The sequence below is a fragment of the Jaculus jaculus genome, chromosome 6 (assembly GCF_020740685.1).
Source record: "Jaculus jaculus isolate mJacJac1 chromosome 6, mJacJac1.mat.Y.cur, whole genome shotgun sequence".
Taxonomy (NCBI): Eukaryota; Metazoa; Chordata; class Mammalia; order Rodentia; family Dipodidae; genus Jaculus; species Jaculus jaculus.
Window position 1 is genome coordinate 95,802,764 of NC_059107.1, and position 25,398 is coordinate 95,828,161.

At 47.6% G+C, this 25,398-nt stretch overlaps 1 protein-coding gene across 1 annotated transcript; it reads left to right on the forward strand.

The window, feature by feature from the left end:
* The first annotated feature begins 370 nt into the window (after positions 1 to 370).
* Krt18 (keratin 18) lies at positions 371 to 4,789 on the forward strand. The gene is made up of 7 exons (XM_004649875.3): positions 371 to 815; positions 1,513 to 1,595; positions 1,871 to 2,027; positions 2,801 to 2,965; positions 3,052 to 3,177; positions 4,014 to 4,237; positions 4,603 to 4,789. The coding sequence occupies exons 1-7, from the start codon at positions 426 to 428 to the stop codon at positions 4,721 to 4,723; spliced, it is 1,266 nt and encodes a 421-aa protein (XP_004649932.1). The 5' UTR covers positions 371 to 425; the 3' UTR covers positions 4,724 to 4,789.
* The last annotated feature ends 20,609 nt before the right edge of the window (positions 4,790 to 25,398 follow it).

The following is a 25,398-nucleotide window of genomic DNA, read 5'->3' on the forward strand; positions in this document are numbered from 1 at the left end:
GGACAGCTAGGCAGACCTACATCCTAGTTCACGGGCACCATCGAAGTTCTAACCTAATGGGCACCTCCGGTACCAGGGATAAGGAGGGAATTCACCTAAATTATTTCCTGTCTGAAAGCATAGCCTCAAGGCCCACCACACACACACACACACACACCCCGCTGTCCTTTGTGGCCCAGATTAGTCACCCGCTTTTGGGGTGGCTTAGGCAGGGCCCTGCTGAGGGCGTGGGGGGACGAGCGGGGTGGCAGGAGCCCCAGCGCCGACCTACCTGTGGCCCAGGCTTCCTGGGCAGCTCCGGTGACAGGGGCGGGGCTTGCTAGGGGATGTCCCCACCTCCTCCCGCGGCGATATAGGAGGTGCAGACAGCCACCCTCCGCGACCCGAACCTCAGTCCTGGTCTCTCGTCCTCCCTCCAGGTCACCATGAGCTTCACCACCCGCTCCACCACCTTCTCCACCAGCTACCGGTCCCTGGGCTCGGTCCGCTCGCCCAGCCAGCGCCTGCGGCCCGCCAGCAGCGCGGCCAGCGTGTATGGGGGCGCCGGGGGCTCGGGCTTCCGGGTGTCCGTGTCCCGCTCCGCCAGCGACCACCGGGGTTACGGAAACCTGGTCGGAATGGGTGGCATCCAGAGCGAGAAGGAGACCATGCAAGACCTGAACGACCGCCTGGCCTCCTACCTAGACAGGGTGAGGAGTCTGGAGATCGAGAACAGGAGGCTGGAGAGCAAAATCCGTGAACACTTGGAGAAGAAGGGGCCGCAGGACAGAGACTGGGGACACTACTTCAAGACCATCGAGGACCTGAGGGCTCAGGTAAGGGGCGTGCACGGAGGGCCCCCAGCTCCCTCTGACCTTCTGGATGCTCCCTCCCCACCGCCCCACGCCCCAGGGACTTCAATATGGTGGAGCAGGTTGAGTCTTCTCCACCCTTTCCACGTTCACCCCTCCCATTCCATGGGGCCGAGTCTGGAAGGCCCCAAAATCCCATCCACAGCCTGGCTTTAGGGACCCCAAGAGCTGCGGCTGCACATGAGAGGGGGCTTCCCCAGGAGGTAGTGGGAAGGAGCTTTGCATGGAAGGAGGTGAGGAAAGTGCCACACCATGGACCTATGCGCTCCCGCTCCCTCGTTTCTGGCTGAGCTGGAACAGTTGGAGAGTTAAGCGGATGTGGCTAAGGCTGAGTCATCTACGAGTAAACAGGAGGCCTACCTGTGGACCAATCCAGGGAGTGGGGGTGGCCAAGCAGGGAATGAGCAGGTGCACTGGGGAGGAAAAAAAAAAAAATGCCAGAAGAGGACCAAGGGGAGAACTTGCTGGGAGCTGCTCATTTGTGGGGCTCAGGGTGCTGGGGTGTGGGAGCCCAGGAAAGGAGGGAAGTCGTGGAAAGAGTGTCTGTCCTACATAAGGAAGAATCCACTGAAACACGCCAACTTCCGCACGTTCCACCAGCCCAACATCTGACACATGCCACTCACGGAGCACCTTCCCACTTTAATACCCCCCCCCCCAGATCTTTGCAAATTCCGTGGACAATGCCCGCATCGTCCTTCAGATCGACAATGCCCGTCTTGCTGCTGATGACTTCAGAGTGAAGTAAGTCTGGGGGCCCGAGGTAGATCCAAAGAACTGACGGTATGTTCCTGGGTTAGGGCGGGGCTCCCTGGTGGGGGTCGATGTAAGCTGTTGATGAGATGAAGGGCCCATCCATATCATCCCTGAACTGTTCATCTGTGCAACCCACGTTAAGTATACGGGGTGGGCCCCACAAGCCAAGAATGGTGCTGAGGACTCAGGTGGCTGAGGTGCAACAGACACGGGGCTGGTTTTAGGAGGTGACTTGGGCCCTCTGATCACCTCCCCTCCCGCAGGTATGAGACAGAACTGGCCATGCGCCAGTCTGTGGAGGCTGACATCCATGGACTCCGCAAGGTCATTGATGACACCAATATCACGAGGCTGCAGCTGGAGACAGAGATCGAAGCTCTTAAGGAGGAGCTGCTGTTCATGAAGAAGAACCATGAGGAGGCAAGTGGGCTGCTGACCAGGCCAGGGAGCCAGAGAGCCAAGACAAGGATGAGGCATAAATAGACCAGGCCACCTACAAGCAGCCTGTCATGAAAATGGATAAATCACTAGCCTGGCTTCAGTTTTGTTTCGTATGGGGCAGGGTCTCACTCACTCTAGCCCCAAGTGACGTGGAACTCACTCTGTAGCCCAGGCTGGCCCCGAACTCACCGCAGTGCTCCTACTTTTCAGCCTCCTGAGTGCTGGGATGATGGGCCTGAGCCACCTCTCCCAGACAAGCACCTTGGCTCTTTATCGGCTTGTTTTGATTAAGAGTAATCCCGGTGGGTCACACATGCTCTGTGGCTCACCCGCGTGAGTGTGTTTAGATCTGCTGTGGTGGTTCATTTCTGCACTGCCATCACTAGGACGGCTGAGATGGGCAGGGTTGTGAGTTCAGTATCAGGCTGAGATACTGAGTGTCCCAAAACGGAAAAACGAAGATCGTATGGTTGAGATGCAGACAAAGGTAGGCACAGCCAGCACTGGGGCTGATGATGGAGCAGGCAGGGCTTCTGAAAGGGACATGCAGTGCATGTTTGTGGGTGCAAGGTTCAGGCAGCAAGGAAGTAGCCTTCTTGCCCATGTCCAGAAGCGGCGGAGCTCAGACTGCAAGCCCTCGGCTGTCTTCGCCCGCTGTTCACGTAAGCCTTCTGGAGGAGGCCGTCACTCACGAAGGGCCTTGTCGGGGCTCGGACTCTGAGCCTCGTCACTTTCGCCCCTACCTCCTTTAGGAAGTCAAGGGCCTGCAAGCCCAGGTTGCCAGCTCTGGCTTGACCGTGGAAGTGGACGCTCCCAAATCTCAGGACCTCAGCAAGATCATGGCCGACATCCGAGCCCAGTATGATGAGCTGGCTCGGAAGAATCAAGAAGAGCTGGACAAATACTGGTCCCAGCAGGTATGCAAGGGGAAGGGCTGGCTGCCTGGCTGTGGCAGGGAGGCTGCCAGGAAGACAGGACTGAACTGAGCCTCCCAACCCTGCAGATCCAGGAAAGCACCACTGTGGTTACTACGAAGTCCGCTGAGATTGGAAATGCTGAGGCCACGCTCACAGAGCTGAGACGTACCTTCAGTACCTTGGAGATCGAATTGGATTCCATGAGAAATTTGGTGAGCACCCTCTGGTCACCTGTCACAGCTCCTCTGGGCCCCAATCTCTGTCACTTGATCTCAGGCCCATTGTCTCATCCCTAACCCTTTCCTCCACTTTGCACAGCTCTGGCCTCCTAACATAGGACTTGATATGCAAGAGGTCTTCAAAACCAATTCAGGGCTGTGGAAATGGCTCAGTGGTTAAAGGTGCTTGCTTGCAATGCTTGCTGGCCGGCAAGATGTAGATCCCTAGTACCCACATAAAGCCAGATGCTCAAAGTGGCACATGCATCTGGAATGCATTTGTAGCACAAAGAGGCCCTGGTGTACCCATTCTCTCCCCACCCCTCTTTCCTTGCAAATAAAATAAAATAAACAATATTTCTGGGCTGGAGAAATGGCTTAGCGGTCAAGGCGCTTACCTACAAAGCCAAAGGGCCCAGGTTCAACTCCCCAGGACCCATGTAAGCCAGATCCACAAGGTGGTGCATGTATCTGGAGTTTGTTTGCAGCAGCTGGAGGCCCTGACGTGCCTCTTTCTCTCCCTCCCTCTCTCAAATAAAATAAATATATAATTTTTTTAAGTATTTTTATTTATTTGACACAGAGAGAGTGTGTGAGAGAGTGGCATACGAACTCCAGATGCATGCTCCACTTTGTGCATCTGGCTAATGTAGGTCCTAGGGAATCAAACCTGGGTCCTTTGGCTTGGTAGGCAAACAATGCCTTAACCACTAAGGCATGCCTCCAGCCCAATTTTTTTTTTTTTTAAAGAAGAAAAAACATTTCAGAGACTGAAGGTCTGAGTAATCTGGGATTGAGGACTAACTCACTCCACTTTCTGTGCCTTGCAGAAGGCCAGCTTGGAGAACAGCCTGAGAGAAGTGGAGACCCGCTATGCCACACAGATGGACCAACTCAATGGGGTCCTGCTGCACCTGGAGTCAGAGCTGGCACAGACCCGGGCAGAGGGACAGCGCCAGGCCCAGGAGTACGAGGCCCTCCTAAACATTAAGGTCAAGCTAGAGGCTGAGATCGCCACCTACCGCCGCCTGCTGGAAGATGGGGAAGACTTCAAGTGAGTGACCTTTCCTACCCATGCAGAAAGGGCTCTTTCTCCCACAGCTGGCACACTGGGAAAGCTCCCATGGTCTGTTCCTTGGTAACCAGTGAACACTGAGCTGATGCTCTAAAGTGTCCCCTATGTCTTCAAGGGAGTGACAGTTACAGCGGTTCCCTCCCATGAGAAAAGAATGACTAAGTGTTGCCCCTGGCTGTACTTAGGGACAAGTTCAGCCTTGGGTTTCCCTTTGCTGGAGGAAGTGGCCAAGAAGGGTTTGGAGATAAAGGTCAGGGGTCAGGACACTTTTTCCTTCGCCTTTCTGGTCTCCCTTCTAAACTCTGTGGAGCTGTTCATAACCAGGGCTTGGTCTTCTGTTACAGTCTCAACGACGCTCTGGACAGCAGTAACTCCATGCAAACCATCCAGAAGACCACCACCCGCAGGATCGTGGATGGCAAAGTGGTGTCTGAGACCAATGACACCAAGGTTCTGAGGCACTGAGACCGAGGAGCAGGGTACCGTTGGGGATCAGGCGGGCAATAAAAGTTCAGAGGTCATTGGACATCACTTGCATCTTCCTTGGATGTTTTCTTTATATATATTTTTTTATTATTATTATTCATTTATTTGACACAGAAAGAGGAGGAGAGAGAGAGAAAATGGGTGCACCAGGGCCTCCAGCCACTGCACATGAACTCCAGACATGTGTGGCCCCTTGTGCATCTGACTAACGTGTATCCTAAAGAATCGAACCTGGGTCCTTTGCCTTTGCAGGCAAATGCCTTACCCACTAAGCTGTCCCTCCAGCCCGGATGTTTTCTTTTGTGTATGTGTGCGCAAATGTGCTGACTCTACAGCTCACCTCTGGCCAGAAGGAAGTCTCTTCTGATCCAGGGGTTTCACAGAGGTGGGAAGTGGAAAAGGAAAGGTCTGAGCTCTTGAAATAGCTAAGACAAAGGGGAGAGAAAGCGGTAGATGTGACCATCTTATGGAGTGTGGAACGTACAATAAAATTGTGAATCTTTCCCTCGAGACCCAGAGAAGTCAGAATGGTGCACACATATAACTTAGCTCTCAGGAGGCTAAGGTAGGAAGATCCTGAGTTCAAGATGAGTCTGGGGTACATACTGAGTTCCACGGAAGCCTTGACCATGTACCAAGACCCTGTCTCAAAAACAAAGGGGGCGGGGCTGATTAGGGACATGGCTTAGCAGTTAAGGCACTTACCTGCAAAGCATAAGGACTCAGGTTCAATTCCCCAGGACCCACATAAGCCAGATGCACAAGGTGGTGCATGCATCTGGAGTTCATTTGCAGTGGCCGGAGGCTCTGGTGTGCCCATTCTCTCTCTCTTACTCTCTCTGCCACTTTCTTTCTTTCAAATAAATAAGTTAAATGCAATTTTAAAATCTGGCATGGTAGTGCACACCATTAATCTCAGCACTTGAAAGGCAGAGGTAGGAGGATGACCATGAGTTCAAGGCCACCCTGAAATTATATAGTGAATTCCAGGTCAGTCTGGGCTAGAGAGAGACCCTATCTCAAAAAAATAAATAAATAAAAATGGGGGGAGGAGTGAAATGCAGCTGAGCAGATGGTTCATGTGTATAACATGCACACATCCAAAGGAAAGGAGGAAATAAAATTGAAAGCTCCACATCTCCAGCCCCTAGAAGTGACAACTGTTAGTTTCCTTAAACTAGGCTTACAAACACTTCACTAGACTTCTATGAAGCATTAGATGGCTCTGCACTTCAATTGCTTCAGCTCTGCCTTCTTCACTTAATGTGTTTCGGAATCTAGGCATGGTGAATCATGCCTGGGAAACCAGCGCTTGGGAGGATGAAGCAGGGGAATTGCCCTAAGTTTGAAGCTGGCCTGAACTATAGAATAAGACCTTATCTCAAAAGGTAAAATTAGGGCTGAAGAGATGGCTTAGTGGTTAAAGCACTTGCCTGCAAAGCCTAAGGACCCATGTTTGACTCTCTAGGTTCCACGTAAGCCAGACACACAAGGTGGCACAAGCATGTAAGGTCGCACATACACACAAGGAGGTGCACGCGTCTGGAGTTCAATGGCAGTAGCTAGAGGCTCTGGCACACCATTCTCTCTCTCTCTCTCTCTCTCTCTCTCTCATAAAAAAAAAAAGGCCAGTCTGTTGGGTTTGACTCAAAAAAATAAAAATAAAAAGCAAAATTAAGGGCTGGAGAGATGGCTCAGGAGTTAAGGCACTAAGCCTTGACCCCAGTTTGATTTCCCAGTACCCACCATAAGCAAGATACATAAGGTGGCACATGTATCTGGAGTTCGTTTGCAGTGGCTACAGGTCCTGGCAAGTCCATTCTCTCTCTCTCTCCCTCTCTCTCCCTCCCTCTCTCTTTCCTTGAAAACAAACAATAAAGTATTTTTTTTTAATTTTTGTTTGTTTGTTTGTTTTTATTTATTTATTTGTGACAGACAGAGAGAAGGAAGCAGAGAGAGAGAGAGAATGGGCACATCAGGGCTTCCAGCCACTGCAAATGAACTCCAGATGCATGTATCCCCTTGTGCATCTGGCTAACGTGGGTCCTGGGGAATCGAACCTCGAACCGGGGTCATTAGGCTTCACAGGCAACCACTTAACCACTAAGCCACCTCTCCAGCCCACAGTATTTTTTTAAAAAGCAAAATTAGGGGCTGGAGAGATGGCTTAGCAGTTAAGGAACTTGCCCGCAAAGCCAAAGGACCCAGGTTCACTTCCCCAGTATCCTGTAAAGCTGGATGTACAAGGTGGTACATACATCTGGGGTTCCTTTGCAGTGACTAGAGGCCCTGGCAAGCCCATACTTTCTCTCTCCTTGAAAATAAATAAAATATTTTTTAAAAAGCAAAATCAGAGCCAGGCGTGGTGGAGTACACCTTTAATTCTAGCACTTGGGAGGCAGAGATAGGAGGATTGCTATGAGTTCAAGGACACCCTGAGACTACATAATGAATTCCAGGTCAGCCTGGACTAGAGTGAGACCCTACCTCGAAAAGCCAAAATATGGGCTGGAGAGATGGCTTAGCGGTTAAGCGCTTGCCTGTGAAGCCTAAGGACCCTGGTTCGAGGCTCGGTTCCCCAGGTCCCATGTTAGCCAGTTTCACAAGGGGGCGCACGTGTCTGGAGTTCGTTTGCAGAGGCTGGAAGCCCTGGCGCGCCCATTCCCTCTCTCTCCCTCTATCTGTCTTTCTCTCTGTGTCTGTCGCTCTCAAATAAATAAATAAATAAATAAATTTTTAAAAAAATGGGAGGAGGGTACTTAATAGGTTGATATTGTATATATGTAAGTACAATGATTGAGATGGGGAGGTAATATGATGGAGAATGGAATTTCAAAGAGGAAATTGTGGGGGGTAGGGGAGGAAGGGAATTACCATGGGATATTTTTTTATAATCATGGAAAATGCTAATAAATTTTTTTTAATGCAGTGTTTGGGGTGTCCTTAGAGGAGAAAAGCTAAAGACAGTACAATTTGAGTCCCTTCCCGCTGAGACCCAGAGGACAATACCAAGGCGGACCACCTCTGGCAGGATCCCCTAGAAGGACAAGTGTACCTCATCAAGTGTATCAGAAGGGTCAGGAAGGGAGTAGAAGCAGGGCCCGCCCGTCCTGAGCAAAAGTCCCAGTTACACAAGAGTTTAACTGGAATTTCTGTGGAAAGGGTCCCCTGACGTCTGACTTAACAAGAAAACATCCTAGCTGAGGATGAATCACTCTTTGCACTGCCTTCCCTGAATAAACACAGCAATCAACTGTTTGCACCACTGACTCCTGTTCAGTCTCTCCCCAACTTCCACTGTGCCCTCCCCAGTCTATGCAGGGATCTATGGGAGACAAATTTTGGAGAAACTGGGCTTTCTGAGATTTGTGGCAGGAAAGCGATTGGGGTGGTTTTCTCATCTCATCCCTCCTCACCATCTTCCAAATAGGCAAGCATGCCATTGAATGGACTTTCTAAACCGCACATCTGCCCCCCATGGGCCTAAACAGCCTCCCTGAAGGGTTGTATGGCCCTGGCTAGCAACCACTCTAATTCCATCACGCAAGGACTCCAGCTTTCCTGGGACCTGAAAAGGAGAGGGAGGGAAGGAGGAAGGAAGAGTGGGAGAGAAAGAGGGAAGAAGAGGTACAGGTAAGAGAGAGAGGGAGGGAGAGAGAGAGAGAGACTGGTGGTCCCTGTCAGGGGTGGATGCAAATGTGACAGGCAAAGAAAGACTGACTCTAGCACACATTTCAGGAGACGCCCCTGCTCAGGGCTAACACAGAAAGTCCCTGGCAGTGCCTGAGCGGTGCTGGCCCCTAAGTCAAGCTAATCGGGGAAACCCAAGCCGAAGGCCTTGGTGTGATTATCCCTCCTGTAGACAAAGCCTCCCGGTTCCCAGGCTGCTGATGTAGTCTATCCTCATTACAATCCTGTGAGGTATGCAAGACCGCGGCTGATACTGGCTCTGGCTCAGAGTCGGACACTGGCGTGGACAGAAAGAGTCCCAAACTCTCCCCAGGGCTGCTTCTAACTTGTTTAATGGCTTTGTTTAGCAAGTTAGTCAGTCTGTTTGTTAGACAGGCTTTTTGAGACAGGGCATTCAAGGCCTTGCCTGGCCTTGAATTTACAGCAGCGTTTCTGCCTCTGCCTCCCTACTGCTGAGATTACCAATGTGCGCTGCAAAATCTGTTTGGGGGATAGAGAGATTGCTTGGTGGTTAAGGCAAAGGACCCAGGTTCAGTTCCCCAGGACCCAAGTAAGCCAGATGCCCAAGGTAGCACATGCGTCTGGAGTTCATTTGCAGCAGCTGGGGGCCCTGGTATACCCATTCTTTCTCTCTCTCTCTCTCTAATAAGTAAATAAAAATAAAATACATTTGGTTAAAAACTGGCTGGTGTGCTCTCACTTAGTGGCTGGCTGGCCAGGATAATGAAGGAACCTTAGACACGATGCTAAGGCTTAGGGGCCCCAGGCTGCAGAAATTCTGACTCAGCTGGTCAAGGGTGAAGCTCAAGGGAAATGTTTGAAAATCTCCCTAGATGGCACCTAACAGACAACCAAGGTTGAGAGGCAGGCCCAAGGGTCAGCACCTTGGCATTCCTTCCTGATACAGGTCACAGCTGGTCCTGTTTTAACTAAGCAACACCCTGCCGGAGAAGCCCAAGGCCACTGGGACAATTTTCCTCATTCCAGCAGGAAAAGGTAACTGCCTGAGGGGCAACCTCATTTGCCCCCCCACCCAACACCAGAGGGGAGAAGATTCCCTGGCCTGACATAAGGTACGGTCACCTGACTCAGGTTACACCTATACATTCTATTTGTCGTATAAGGTCACTTGCACAAAAAAAAAAAAAAAAAAAAAAAATAGGGCTGGAGAGATGGCTTAGTGGTTAAGACACTTGCCTGCAAAGCCAAAAGACCCAGCTTCAATTCCCCAGGTCCCACATAAGCCAGATGTACATAGCACATACACCTGGAGTTTGTTTGCATGCCCATTTTCTCTGTCTGTCTCTGTCTCTCTCTCTCTCTCTCTCTCAGAAATAAATAAATAGGGGCTGGAGAGATGGCTTAGTGGTTAAGCGCTTGCCTGTGAAGCCTAAGGACCTCGGTTTGAGGCTTGATTCTCCAGGACCCACACAAGCCAGATGCACAAGGTGGTGCATACATCTGGAGTTTGTTTTCAGTGGCTGGAGGCCCATCTCTCTCTCCCTTTCTCTCTCTCTCTCCCCCTCTGTCTGTTGCTCTTAAATAATAAATGTTCATTAACAAAATAAAAATTAGGGCTGGAGAGATGGCTTAGCGGTTAAGCGCTTGCTTGTGAAGCCTAAGGACCCCGGTTCGAGGCTCGGTTCCCCAGGTCCCACGTTAGCCAGATGCACAAGGGGGCGCACGCGTCTGGAGTTCGTTTACAGAGGCTGGAAGCCCTGGCGCGCCCATTCTCTCTCTCCCTCTCTCTGTCTTTCTCTCTGTGTCTGTCACTCTCAAATAAATAAACTTTTAAAAATTAAAAAATAATAAAAATAAAAATTATTTCCAAATAATTCATATGCAACAATCTTGGAAGGATACACAAGAGAATGGAAGTGATGATTTACCTCTAAGGAGGGAAATGGTGAGGGAGGAAGCAAGAGTCTTGCTTCACATTCTGCATCCATTGTTATCTTTTGAATAATTTATTACCAATTCAAAAACTCTTTTATAAAACAATTATATTTATGTTTAAAAATTCTACTTCAGGTGCCTCTGCACACTAGGTACTGCATCAGTCTCATAGAATTCCATTTTTAGGGCTGGAGAGATGGCTTAGCGGTTAAGCGCTTGCCTGTGAAGCCTAAGGACCCCGGTTCGAGGCTCGGTTCCCCAGGACCCACGTTAGCCAGATGCACAAGGGGGCGCACGCATCTGGAGTTCGTTTGCAGAGGCTGGAAGCCCTGGTGCACCCATTCTCTCTCTCTCCCTCTATCTGTCTTTCTCTCTATGTCTGTCGCTCTCAAATAAATAAATAAATAAAATTTTTTTTAAATTCCATTTTTAATTTATTTATTGAAAATTATATACATACATATATGTATTTGGATCATATTCACCTCATACTACCTTCTCTTGTATACCTCCTCTCCCGCTGAACCCCATCTTCCCAACTAATCCCAATTCTAATTTGATGCTTTATTATGGTTTGGTTTGGTTTGGTTTTTGTTTTTGTTTTTGTTTTCTGAGGTAGGGTCTCACTCTAGCCCAGGCTGTCCTGGAATTCACTATGTAGTCTCAGGATGGCCTTGAACTCATGGTGATCCTCCTGTGTCAGTGCTGGGATGAAAGGCACGCACCACCATGTCCGGCTTGTTTGGTTTTTTGTTTTTTTTTAATTTGAGAAAGACAGATACAGAAATAGGCAGGTAGAGATAGAGAGAGAAAGAGAGAATGGGTGCACCAGGGCCTCCAGCCACTGCAAACAAACTCTAGATGTGTGCACCCCCTTGTACATCTGGCTTACGTGGGTCCTGGGGAATCAAACCTGGGTCCTTTGGCTTTGCAGGCAAGTGCCTTAGCCACTAAGCCATCTCTCCAGCCCCTTTGGTTTTTTTTTTCTTGTTGTTGTTGTTGTTGTTTGTTTGTTTTTATTTAGTTGAGAGCAATAGACACAGAGAGAAAGACAGATAAAGGGAGAGAGAGAGAGAATGGGCGCGCCAGGGCTTCCAGCCTCTGTAAACGAACTCCAGACGCGTGTGCCCCCTTGTGCATCTGGCTAACGTGGGACCTGGGGAACTGAGCCTCGAACCGGGGTCCTTAGGCTTCACAGGCAAGCGCTTAACTGCTAAGCCATCTCTCCAGCCCTGGTTTTGTTTTTTGAGGCAGTCTCACTATGTCCCAGGCGACCTACAACCCACTCTGCAACCCAGGTTGGCCTCAGACTCATGGTAATCCTCCTACTTCAGCCACCTAAGTGCTGGGAGTAGAGATGTGGGTCACCAAGCCCAACCTGATGCCTTCAAAAAATATTTTAATTATTTTTAGGAAGAGAGATAAAGAGAGAATGAGTGCACCAAGGCCTTAAGCCACTGCAAACAAACTGTAGATGTGTGCATCACTGCGTGCATCTGGGTTTACATGGGTACTGGGGAATTGAACCTGGGTCGTTAAGCTTTGCAGGCAAGTGCCTCAACCACTAAGACACCTCTTCAGCCACTACTACCCTCCCTGTTTTTTGTTTTGTTTGTTTTGTTTTTCAAGGTAGGGTTTTGCTCTAACCCAGGCTGACCTGGAATTTACTATGTTGCCTCAGGGTGGCTTCAAACTCACAGTAATTCTCTTACCTTGCTTCCCATGTGCTGGGATTAAAGGCTTACACCACCATGCCCTGTAGCAACCTCCTCCCACCCCTTTTTTAGGAGAGTTTTTGTTAATTTTTTGTAATTTATTTATTTCAGAGTGACAGAAAGTAAGAGGCAGAGAGAGGGAGAGAGAGAGAGGGAATGAATGGGCACGCCAGGGCCTCCAGCCACTGCAAACAAACTCCAGACGCATGCACCCCCTTGTGCATCTGGCTAAAGTGGGTCCTGGGGAATCGAGACTTGAGCCGGGGTCCTTAGGCTTCACAGGCAAGCGTTTGACCACTAAGCCCTCTCTCCAGCCCTTGTTAATTTTTTTTTAGATACTGGAGATTAAATTTAGAGTCTCCTACATGCTAGATAAGCATTCTGCTACTAAGCTGTATTCACTATATTCATAGCACCCTTTTAACTTTAATTTATATTTTGAGACAGGGTCATGGTAAGTTATTCAGACCAGCTTTGAACTCACTCTGGCTGGCCCAGGCAAGCTTTGAACTCGTGATCCTCCTGCCTTAGCCTCCCAAATAGCTGAGATGGGCTGGAGAGATGGCTTAGCAGCTAATGCACTTGCCTGTAAAGCCTAAGGACCTAGGTTTGATTCCCTAAAACCCACATAAGCCAGATGCACAAGGTGATACGTGCATCTGGAGTTCACTTGCAGTGGCTACAGGCCCTGGAGTACCCATTATTTCCCATTCCCCCTCCCTCCCTTTCTGTCTCAAATAAATAAAAATAAATTTAAATAAAAAACAAATAGCTAAGATTACAGGCCTGAGCCACCAGGTCCTACCTTGTTAAATTTTTCTTTTTTTAGCCAGGCGTGGTGGCGCACGCCTTTAATCCCAGCAGTCAGGAGGCAGAGGCAGGAGGATCACTGTGAGTTCAAGGCCACCCTGAGACTACATGGTGAATTCCAGGTCAGTCTGGGCTAGAGTGAGACCCTGCCTTATTAAAAAAAAAAAAAAAAAAAACTTTTTTTTTTTTTAATTTTTGTTTTGTTTTGAGACAGGGTCTCATGTAGCCCATGCTAACCTCAAACTTACTACATGACTAAGGATGACCTTCTGGTCTTCCTGCCTTCACCCACCTCACGAGTGCTGGAATTACAGGACTATTCACCACACCTTATTTTTTAAAATATTTATTTATAGAGCCAGGCATGGTGGTGCACACCTTTAATCCCAGCACTCAGGAGGCAGAAGTAGGAGGATCACTGTGAGTTTGAGGCCACCCTGAGACTACATAGTGAATTCCAGGTCAGCCTGGACCAGAATGAGACCCTACCTCAAAAAAACAAATAATAAAAATTATTTATTTACTTGAGAGAGAGGCAGATAGAGAAAACAGACACCCCAGGCACTCCAGCCACAGCAAATGAACTGCAGACATGTGCCACCTTGTGCATCTGGCTTTACATGGGTCCTGGGGAATTGAACTTGATCCTTAGGCTTTCCAGGCAAACACCTTAACTACTAAGCCATCTCTCCAGCCCAATACCTTATACTTCTACATGATACTGGAGCTTGAATCTAAGGCTTCATGAATGCTAGACAAACATTCTGCCAGCTGAGTTACATCTTAGCCCCTCATTAAGCTTTCTTTTCTTGCTTTGTTTTTGTTTTTTTCAGGGTACGGTTTCATTCTAGCCCAAGCTAATCTGGAACTCACTCAGTAGTCCAGGCTGGCTTAGAAACAGCAATCTTCCTACTTCTGCTTCCCAAGTGCTGGGACTAAAGGAGTGTGCCACTAGGTCCAGCTCATTCAGTTTTATTTTTATTTATTTATTTGAGAGATAGAGAGGAAAAAAAGAAAAAGAGAGAGAATGAGCACACCAGGACCTCCAGCTTCTGCAAATAAACTACAGATGCATGTGCTACCTTGTGCATCTGGATTATGTGGGTCATGGGAGTCAAACCTGGGTCCTTTGGCTTTGCAGATAAGTGCCTTAACCACTAAGCTATTGCTCCAGCCCTCATTAAGTTTTGTTTCATTTAATTTATTTAGTTTAAAAAGAGAAAGAGAAAGAGGCAGATACAGAGAGAGAATGGGCAAGCCAAGGTCTCTAGCCACTGTAAACGAACTCCAGACACATGCACCACCTTATGCATCTGGCTTACGTGGGTCATGGGGAATCGAACCTGTTTCTTTGCAGGCAACTGTCTTAACCACTGAGCCATCACTGCTAAGCCATCTCTTCAGCCCTCATTAACTTTTTTTAAAAAATATTTTATGGGGCTGGAGAGATGGCTTAGCGGTTAAGCGCTTGCCTGTGAAGCCTAAGGACCCCGGTTCGAGGCTCAGTTCCCCAGGTCCCACGTTAGCCAGATGCACAAGGGGGCGCACGCGTCTGGAGTTCGTTTGCAGAGGCTGGAAAGCCCTGGCGCGCCCATTCTCTCTCTCTCCCTCTATCTGTCTTTCTCTCTGTGTCTGTCGCTCTCAAATAAATAAATAAATAAATAAATAAAATTTAAAAAAATATTTTATGTGTTTATTTGAAAGAGAAGGAAAAAAGAGAGAGGAAGAGGCAGATAGAGAATGGGTGCACCAGGTCCTCCAGTTATTGCAAAGGAACTGCAGATGCATAGGCCAACTTGTGCATCTGGCTTACATAGGTACTTGGGAATCAAATCAGGATCCTTAGGCTTCGCAGGCAAGTACCTCAACTGCTAAGCCATCTCTCCAGCCCCAATTTTTTTTTTTAATTTTTTTGCTTATTTTTATTTATTTATTTGAGAGTGACAGACAGAGAGAGAAATAAGCAGAGAGAGAGAGAGAGAGAGGGAGAGAGAATGGGCACACCAGGGCTTTCATCCACTGCAAACGAACTCCAGACGCACGAGCCCCCTTGTGCATCTGGCTAACGTGGGTCCTGAGGAATCAAGCCTTGAACCAGGGTCCTTAGGCTTCACAGGCACGTGCTTAACTGCTAAGCCATCTCTCCAGCCCCAGCCAAAATTATTTAATGGTATAGGAGTCTTTCAGGGGAAGAAATATTGCTATTTTTGCTTCTGACCATTCCCCTCCACTTAGTATATCATTTAACAAGCATTTATTGGACATTTACTATTTCCAAGAACTGATCTAGGATACAGTGCAGAACTAAACAGACAATTTTTTTTTAAAAGCTAACATTCTAGCAGATAGAGACAGACAATGCAAAATAACTGTGATAAGTAAATTGTATAGTATGTTAAAAAAAGTGTTATGGGGAAAGTGGAGCAGATTTGGGAAATCAGGAACAGCAGGAAGGTTATATAAATTTCCTAATAGTGCTATAAGAAATATATGGGGGCTAGAGAGATGACTCAGCAGTTAATATGCTTCCCAGCAAAGCCTAACGCCTGGAGTTCAATTCCCCAGTACCCAGTTAAAGCCAGAGGCACAAAATGACATATGTATCTCGGAGTTCATTTGCAGTGGTTAGAGGCCATGATCCACCCATCCCTCCCCTCTCTCTCCTTGCAAAGAAATACATAATTTTTATTTAGAAAAACATATCTGGGGCTGGGAAGATGTCTCAGTGGTTAAAGGTGCTTACTTGCAAAGCCTGCCAGCCTGGGTTCAATTCCCCAGTACCCACATAAAGCTAGACATAAAAAGTAGTGTGAGGGCTGGAGAAATGGCTTAGCAGTTAAGACATTTGCCTGTGAAGCCTAAAAACCCCAGTTTGATTCCCCAGGACCCACATAAGCCAGATGCACAAGGGGGGCACTTGCATCCAGAGTTCGTTTGCAGTGCCTAGAGGCCCTGGCATGCCCATTCTCTTTCCCTCTATCTGCCTCTTTCTCTCTCTCTCCCTCTCAAATAAATAAATATTTTTTACAAAAATTTTAAAAAGTAGTGTGAATATCTGGCATATATTTGCATCCTCAAGGGACACTGGTATGCCCATATACATGCTTGCACACACACACACCACCCATAAATAAATAAAAATATTTAATTTTTTATTTTTATTTATTTATTTATTTGACACAGAGAGAGAGAAAGACAATGGGCATGCCAGGGCCTCCAGCCACTGCAAACGAACTATAGGCATGTGCACCACCTTGTGCAGCTGGCAAACGTGGGTCCTGGGGAATCGAACCTGGGTCCTTTGGCTTTGCAGGCAAATGCCTTAGCCACTATACCATCCCTCCAGCCCAAATAAAAATATTTAGAAGTCCAGGTGTGGTGGTGCACATCTCTAATCCCAACACTGAGGAGGCAGAGGCATCAGGATTACTGCAAATTCAAGGCCAGCCTGGGCAACATACTAAATTTCAGGTCATCTAGGGTTATATAGCAAGACTCTTATCTCGAAACCACAAAAGAGAGAGAGAGAGAGAGAGGGAGAGAAAGGAAGGAAGAAAGGAAAGAAGGAAGGAAGGAAGGAAGGAAGGAAGGAAGGAAGGAAGGAAGGAAGGAAGGAAGGAAGGAAGGGAAGGAACTTTCCATAAGGGTAGTGGCTTAAAAACAACATCATGCTATTTTAGTTTGGTGCATCAGAAGAACTATCAAGGTGTCATCAGGCCTCTCCCTAGGGGTTGCTTCCTCACCCTGTGCAGCTTCTAGTGACTACCTACATTCTTTGTCTCAACATCCCACCTGCCATCTTCAAAGTCAACATCGTATGTCATATTTTTGTAGTGCTGGGGATTGAACTGAGAGCCTGTGCATGCTAAGGCAAGCGCTCTACCTCTGAGCTACATCCCAACCCTCAAGTCCTAGCTTCAGATTTCCCATCATCCCTGCCTGGGTCACTCTGTCACATTTTCTTCCCTGACTCCACCTCTTGCCTCTCTCTTGTAAAGAATTTTTTTTTGGAGTGGAGGATGGAAAGTGACAGGGTCTTATGTAACCCAGGCTGGTTCTCACACTCACTATACAGCAAAGAATAACCTTGAACTCCTGAACTTCCTGCCTCTACCTCACAAATACTGGGATTATAGACAAACCCCACCATACCCAGCCAAAATAATTTTCCCATTGCAAGATCTTTGATTTACATGGCACAGTCCCTTTGGCCAGGTCAGATAACACATTCACAGGCACCAGGGATTAGAGCGCGAGTATCCTGGGGGAGGGAACCTTTAAGTAAGGTAAGCCTGGATAGGTGACATTTGAGTCACAGCTACAGGAGGTGAGAGAGCGAGTCTGACATAGCAGTAAGGAGGGACCCTGTCCCAGAAGTATGACTGGTGTTCTCAGCCCTGCCTTTCCCTTGAGGCCCTCCACACACACACACACACACACACACACACACACACACACACACACCGTGTGGGCCCTGGGGGCTCTCATGGCATTGCGGAAAGACAGTGCACTGATATCAGCCTGCCTCTTGCTAAAGTTCCCCACCCCGGGGTCTCCGACACTCTGTACTGAAGCTACGCAAGGACCTACGGCGAGAGAGCTGTTTGTCTCCTTCACCTTTCAGCTTCTACAGCATTTCAGGTTACGGTCAGCTCTGGTCTCTTGAGCTTCGGTCCCATGTTTTCCAGCTCTGCCTCAGTTTCATTCAGCCACATCGCACACTTGGCATTCCACGCCATCTCTCCCAGTGAACTTTAAACAGCTTGAAGATGAGCAGTGTTTTATTCAGCCCTGTGTCACCCTGGATGATTAGAACAACAATGCAAATGACCACAATGATCATATAATCACAGTCATAACCAACACTTAGTGAGCACTTTCGATGCCCCATGCAAAGGGTTTTACAAGGTACGCCACCACGACCAGTGTCTTGTCTTTCTTTCTTTCTTCTGAGGTAGGATCTCACTCTGGCCCAGGCTGACCTGGAATTCCCCATGTAATCTCAGGATGGCCTTGAACTCAGGGCAATCTTCCTGCCTCTGCTTCCACAGTGCTGGGATTAGCCACCACACCTGGCTCTTTTCTTTTTCTTTTTTTTTTTAATTTTTTTGTTTATTTTTATTTATTTATTTCAGAGCTACAGACAGAGAGAGAAAGAGAGAGAGAGAGAATGGGCGCACCAGGGCTTCCAGCCACTGCAAACGAACTCCAAATGCATGAGCCCCCTTGTGCATCTGGATAACGTGGGTCCTGGGGAATCAATCCTTGAACCGGGGTCCTTAGGCTTCACAGGCAAGCGCTTAACTGCTAAGCCATCTCTCCAGCCCTCTTTTTTTCTTTTGATACAGGGTCTCACTATATATCCCAGAACCAACCTGGAACTCACCATGTAGCGAAGGCTAGCCTCAAATTTGCAAACCTTCTGCCTCAGCCTCCCAAGTTCAACCACACCCAGCTAAAGTACTTTTCTCTTTTTGGTTTTTCAAAGTAGGGTCTTGTGGCGGTTTGATTCAGGTGTCCCCCATAAACTTAGGTGCTCTGAATGCTAGGTTCCCAGCTGATGGAGATTTGGGAATTACTGTCTCCTGGAGGAGCATATTGTTGGGGGCGGGCTTATGGGTGTTATAGCCAGTTTCCCCTTGCCAGTGTGTGGCACACTCTCCTGTTGCTATTGTCCACCCACTGCTCATGCCATCATTTTCCCCTGCCATTGTGGCACTTCCCCTCGAGCCTACAAGCCAAAATAAACCTCTTTTTCCCACAAGCTGCTCTTGATTGGGTGATTTCTATCAGCAATGCAAACCTGACTCCAACAGGTCTCAGTCTAGCCCAGGCTGACCTGAAATTCATTATGCGGTCACAGGGTGGCCTCAAACTCACAGCAATCCTCCTACCTCAGCCTCCCGAGTGCTGGGATAAAAGGTGTGTGCCAACACACCTGGCTAATAAATTATATTTTAGAAGCCAGGGGTGGTGGTGCATGCCTAGCACTCGGGAGGCCAAGATTGGAGAACTGTCTGAATTCGAGGCCACCCTGAGACTACATAGTGAATTCCAGGTCAGCCTGGGCTATAGTGAGACCTTACCTTGGAAAACAAAACAAACAATATATGTATAAGTGTGTGTAGATAGGTAGGTAGATAGATAGATAGATAGATAGATAGATAGATAGATAGATAGATAGATAGATAGATAGATAGACAGACAGATACATACATACATACATACATACATACATACATAGTATATATAATTTATTTTGTAAGGAGAGAGAATGGGGGTTCTGGAACTCCAGATGCATGTACCACTTTACCACTTTGTGCATCTTTACGTAGGTACTAGAGAGCAGAACCTGGGTCATTAGGCTTTGCTGGCAAGCTCCTTAACCACTGAGCCAGCTCTCCAGCCCTGAAGTAGCTTTTTTTCTTGGTTTTTCAAGGTAAGGTCTCACTGTAGCCCAGGCTGACCTGGAATTCACTATGGAGTCTCAGGGTGGCCTCAAACTCATGGCAATCCTCCTACCTCTGCCTCCCGAGTGCTGGGATTAAAGGCATGCGCCACCATGCCCAGCTTCAGTGTTTTGTTTTTTTAAGATTAAAAAAATGTTATTTTTTTTTATTATTATTTGCAAGCAGAGAGACAAGACAGAGAGAGAATGGGCATGCCATTCTCTGAAGTACCTTTCTTAATGTCTCACAGCTAACTAAATAGCAAATCCAGGCTTCAAACCCAGGCTATTTGGCTGAAAAACCAAACGGCAGTAGCAAACAGGGTTGGATTGCCACTGAAAATTGTGCCTTTCTGCTTCAGAGACCAGAAAGCTGAAAGGTGCATTTCTCAGACACCCGTTCAGCTGGGATGTGATTAGATGTGTTGAGCAATATCATCAGGAAGGCAGAGACGCTCTCCTTTGGCTTGGTTGCTCCTGGTGTCGAGCTGGTCAAGGGGCTCTTGGCTTTGTCTGGGGTTGTGTCCAGCATCCAGTCCTTGGCTCTGTGAGAGACAGAGAGACAGCTGTAGAGGAAGGGCAGTGGTGAGTTACTGCCCCATGGCTCGAAGCCACAGAAATGCATTAGCTTCCTGACTTCCATCCACTGGAATCGTTTGTGCATCTTGCCATCAGAATCAAGAACGACCCTTCCAGGGAAAGGACCTGACTTGACTTGACTGGAAAGTTGCAGGGTCCTACTTCTCAGTAACTGGTCAAACTAGTGTCTCCCCTGGGCCACCTTCAGCCACCTGGAATGACTTGCCTGTGGAAAGGAAGGCTTTGGAAGATTCCACAGTAGTTGACACAGATCATTATGTGGGAAAAGAAAGTCTCCTCTGGAGTGCTCTGTCTGCTTGGGCTGTACTGGAGAACTCAGAAAGACCATGGCAAGTCTGTAGTGCTAAATACCTAGCTCACAGGGCCAGGACGTTCCCCAGACTTCCTATATGAATATGTCAGCCCCACGGCCAACAGCCATGTACCTAAAGCCTGACTTGAGGGTGTTCAATTAGGTCCTATGGTGAAATCACAGCTTTGCCGTGTCTCAGTGGAATCCTGGGACATTGAAAACAGGCATTCTAAGAATAAGATCTGGGGATACAGTTAAGGATGCAGGATAAGTAGATCCTACCAAAACTTACTGACTAGCAGAGACAGCCCATTCTTTTCTGTGTAAGCAGGTCCTCTGTTGCTTAGAGATTCTGAAATAATGTGCAATGGATACCCCAGAAGCACGAGTGACAAGTACGAAATCTAACCCTAGGGCTGGATGGATGGCTTAGGGGTTAAGGCGTTTGCCTACAAAGCTGAATGACCCAGGTTCGATTCCCTAGGACCCACATTGGCCAGATGCACAAGGGGGCACACACATCTGGAGTTCGTTTTCAGTGGCTGGAGGCACTGGTGCCTCTCTCTCTCCCTCTTTCTCTGTTAAATAAATAAGTAAATAAAATTGAAAAAAAAATCTAACCCTAGAAGATAAACCTTACAAGCACAAAGAATTGCAAAGATTTTGCTGGTTTGATAGGGCATAAACTTGGAGACCATGTGGATACCTAAGGGTGCTAAACCCGAGAGGAAGAAGCAGCGCAGTTTTTCAGTGAGCTACATTTATTTATAGGGGTTCAGAGAGTCCAAGCTCAGCATGCTGGCTCCAGCAGCTAGAGATCTCCTCATCTCTTTCCTTAGCTAATTGAAGCAAGCTTGGATTCAGTACGCTTACAATAGATGGAGCTGAGATAGCAGTTCTATTGCATAATGTGGAGGAAGGAATCCAAAGACTCAAGGAGAGAAGAATGTGGGAGTGGATTAACCATGTACAAGGCCACCCACACACCCCCAAGTCATTTCCCCAAGACATTCCTTTCACTGAGGCTCCAACAAACATGCTAGTAGGAGAAGCAAGATTTTTTTTTTATTATTATTTTTTGAGGCAATGAGGTGGTTCAAATGCAAAATGTTACAATCCCCCCACACCTCAGACTCAGGTGTTTGAATACTTAATCCCCAATTCGTGGCACTGTTTGGGAAGGTTGAGGAACTTTGGGGAAGTGGTAGAGTACATGGTCAGCACATTTGAGGCTTTTGTTTGATCCCCCAACACCAAAAAAGTAAAGATAGAAATAGTCAACTCGAGGCTGGAGAGATGTTCTCAGCAGTTAAGGCACTTGCCTGCAAAGCCTAATGACCTGGGTCTGAATCCCCAGTACCCACGTAAAACCAGATGCACAGAGTGGTGCATGCATCTGGAGTTCATTTGCAGAAGCTGAAGGCCCTGACACACCCATTCTCCCTCCCTTCCTCCCTTTCTCCCTCCTTGAAAATAAATATAATATTTTTTAAGCCAGTCATCTCTATTTTTCTTTTTCTTTTCTTTTTTCTTTTCTTCTGAAGTAGGGTCTCACTCTGGCCCAGGTTGACCTGGAACTCACTGGCCTGTCTCAGGGTGGCCTTGAGCTCATGACGATCCTCCTTCCTCTGCTTCCTGAGTGCTGGGATTAAAGGCTTGTACCACAACACCTGGATCTATTTTTCTATTACAAATATGACAACTAGAAAAAAGTATAATTTACTTAAAGCAAAATCCATTATTCTTGGCGTACAGTTCTGAGTTTACACAAATGCATATAGTCACATAACTACTACCACAGTCAAGATGCAGAATAGACAGGATGCTGTCTTCTGGACAGGACGTGGCCATTGCATTTATGAGCTCACAGTGGCTGTGGTTACCTGCACCTGCCCACAAAGTACTGGGTCCACCAATATCCTGTGGCGGATGCTGAAGATCATGAGGTCCTCATCTTCCCCTAAGGAGCCATTGGCAGCTAAGGGTTACTGGGAGGGGAGAGACATTCTCTTCCGGGGTACACACTGTTAAATTGCCAAAGCTAATGCAAGCAACCCTACTTAAACTTAACAAACTCAGTAGGTCTTTCTCTCTGTCTTACACACACACACTTCAAAGTAGACGAGAGATTGTCCTGGAAGAACAAGGAGTTTGTGGAGAGGAAAAAGGGGTGCTAATGAGAGGTGATTATGACCAAAATGTACACATGGAAGCCAGGCGTGGTGGTGCACACCTTTAATCCCAGCACTCAGAAGGCAGAGGTAGGAGGATTGCTGTGAGTTCGAGGCCACCCTGAGACTACATAGTGAATTCCAGGTCAGCCTGAGCTAGAGTGAGACCGTACCTTGAAAAACACAAACAAAAATAAATAAATAAAATACACACACATACACGCACACAGAGATCCTGCATGTGTGTGTATGGATGCATCAGGATGTCTTGCCACTGCAAACAGAATGCAGATACTTAAGCCACTTCTTGGTCCATAGGTGGCTGGGGAATTGAACCCAGGGTGTCAGGCTTTGCCAGTAAGTTCCTTTAACTGCTGAGCCATCTCCCTCCAGCCACCAGAGAAGTTTTGTCTTGTTTTGTAAGGTAGGGTCTCATATATCCCAGGCTGGCTTCAAACTTCCTATGTAGCTGAGGATGACCTTGAGCTTCTGATCCGCCAGCTCCAAAGTGCTGGAATTTTAAGAGTATGTTACCACGCCGTTGCTCCTGCTTCTCTTATTCCTTATCAACCACTCACCTTTTCTGTCGCAGTAGAAATAGAATTCTAGAACACAGCCCTTCAAGACTCTTTTCTCACTAAGCAAACCGTGCTTGAGATTATCCACGTTGTTGTAAGTAATGAATTTCTCCATTTGTTGTTATTTTGAGACAAGTCGCAGTAGCCCAGGCTGCCCTCAAACTCACTATGTAGCTGAGGCTAACCGTGAGCTCCTAATCTTCTACCAAGCATTGGTATTACTTGACCTGGTTTATATACATCTAAAAGAACAGTAATCAATCAAAAAAAACCTAATTTTTTTTAAAAAAAATTTTTTGTTTATTTTCATTTATTTATTTGAGAGTGACAGTCAGAGAGAAAGAGGCGGGGGGGGGGGGGACAGAGAGAATGGGCACACCAGGGCCTCCAGCCACTGCAAACATGTGCGCCCCCTTGTGCATCTGGCTAACGTGGATCCTGGGGAATCGAGCCTCGAACCGGGGTCCTTAGGCTTCGTAGGCAAGTGCTCAACCACTAAGCCATCTCTCCAGCCCCATAAAAACTAATTTAAGGTTTAGCTTTAGCTTCAAGATCAGTCCCAAGCCTGTCCTAATGGTAGGACTTTGCCACGTGTTCAGGGAAGCCAGGCTTATGTGGCACGAGCTTCCACTTCACTGTCCCCTCCTCATGCTCCTGCCCAGTGGTCTCTCTAGAAGTTCCCTGTGAACCACTGACCAAGAAAAGAATCGACCCAGGCTATAAGCTATGTGGGCACAATGAAATTAGTTAATTAATTAAACAAACAGAAGACACGTGGGCAGCATCCAGAATATGCCGGCTGCAGAGTCACAGCGCCACTTATAGAGACCCTGAAAAACAAGAAAAGGAAATCATCCCCTGGGCAGAATTTCCAAAACTACATCTACTTATCTAATGTGCTTGAAGAGCAAGGTGGCCGGAGGTGAGATCTAGATTGCGTCGTGGCAATGGCTACTCTCGGACCACATGTTCAGGGGCTTGGAATACTGGAAGAATGGTGACAAGGAGTTCTGAGAAAGGATGCATGGGCTGACCTCTCAGAGTGGACCAAAAATATAAGACTATTAGGCTGGAGAAATAGCTTAGCTTAGCGGTTAAGGCGCTTGCCTGCAAAGCTCAAGGACCCAGGTTCGATTCCCCAGGACCCAGGTAAGTCAGATGCACAAGGGGGCGCATGCATCTGGGATTTGTTTGCAGTGGCTGGAGGCCCTGATATGCCCATTTTCTCTCTCTCTTCTCTCTTCTCTCTCAAATAAATAAATAAAAATTAAAAATTTAGGGCTGGAGAGATGGCTTAGCGGTTAAGCGCTTGCCTGTGAAGCCTAAGGACCCCGGTTCGAGGCTCGGTTCCCCAGGTCCCACGTTAGCCAGATGCACAAGGGGGCGCACGCGTCTGGAGTTCGTTTGCAGAGGCTGGAAGCCCTGGCGCGCCCATTCTCTCTCTCCCTCTATCTGTCTTTCTCTCTGTGTCTGTTGCTCTCAAATAAATAAATAAATAAAATTTTAAAAAATTTTAAAAATTTATACATATATATATATTTATTTATTTATTATTATTTTCACAGGGCATGGTGGAGCACACCTTTAATCCCAGCAATTGGGAGGCCAAGGTAGGAGGATTGCTGGGAGTTCAAGGCCAGCCTGAGACTACATAGTGAATTCCAGGTCAGCCTGGGCTACAGTGAGACCCTGAGACCCTTCCTCAAAAAAAAAAAAAAAATTATGTGGACTAGAGAGATGGCTTAGCAGTTAAGGTGTTTGCCTGCAAAGCCAAAGGACCCAGGTTTGATTCCACAGAACCCACATAAGCCAGATGCACAGTTTGCAGTAGCTACAGGCCCGGGCCCAACCATTCTCTCTCTTTCTCCCTCTCTCCCTCTGAATCTTTCTCTCTCAAATAATTAAAATTAAAAATTATTTTTAGCAGGGCATGGTGGCACACGCCTTTAATCCCAGCACTCGGGAGGCAGAGGTAGAAGGATCGCCATGAGTTCAAGGCCACCCTGAGATGCCATAGTGAATTCCAGGTTAGCCTGGGCTAGAGTGAGACCCTACCTCAAAAAAAATTATTTTTAAAAAAGTGTGTGTGTGTGTGTGTGTGTGTGTGTGTGTGTACTATTTTCTATATTGTGGAAGTTCACCAGGGGGTTCCCAATGAAGATGAAACATTTACTAACAGAGGACTGGGTGCTCTGTTCTGCTGATATTGGGGAGCTTCTTTTCTCAGTAACTTCTGGGCTCTGTGCACATGGGTCCATGAACACAGTGGCCATGATAGCAAGTGTAGAGCTTGTCATATGGACTCAACAACACGTACCTCTCCTGATCAGCTACTGTCATTGGTGAATGGCCAGCTTACCAAACCCACACAGCCCCTGGCTGATAAGCCAGCTTTCGGCAGAGGAATCAGCCACCTGATTCAGGTTGGCGGCATCAGAGGTCTTTTACCATGGG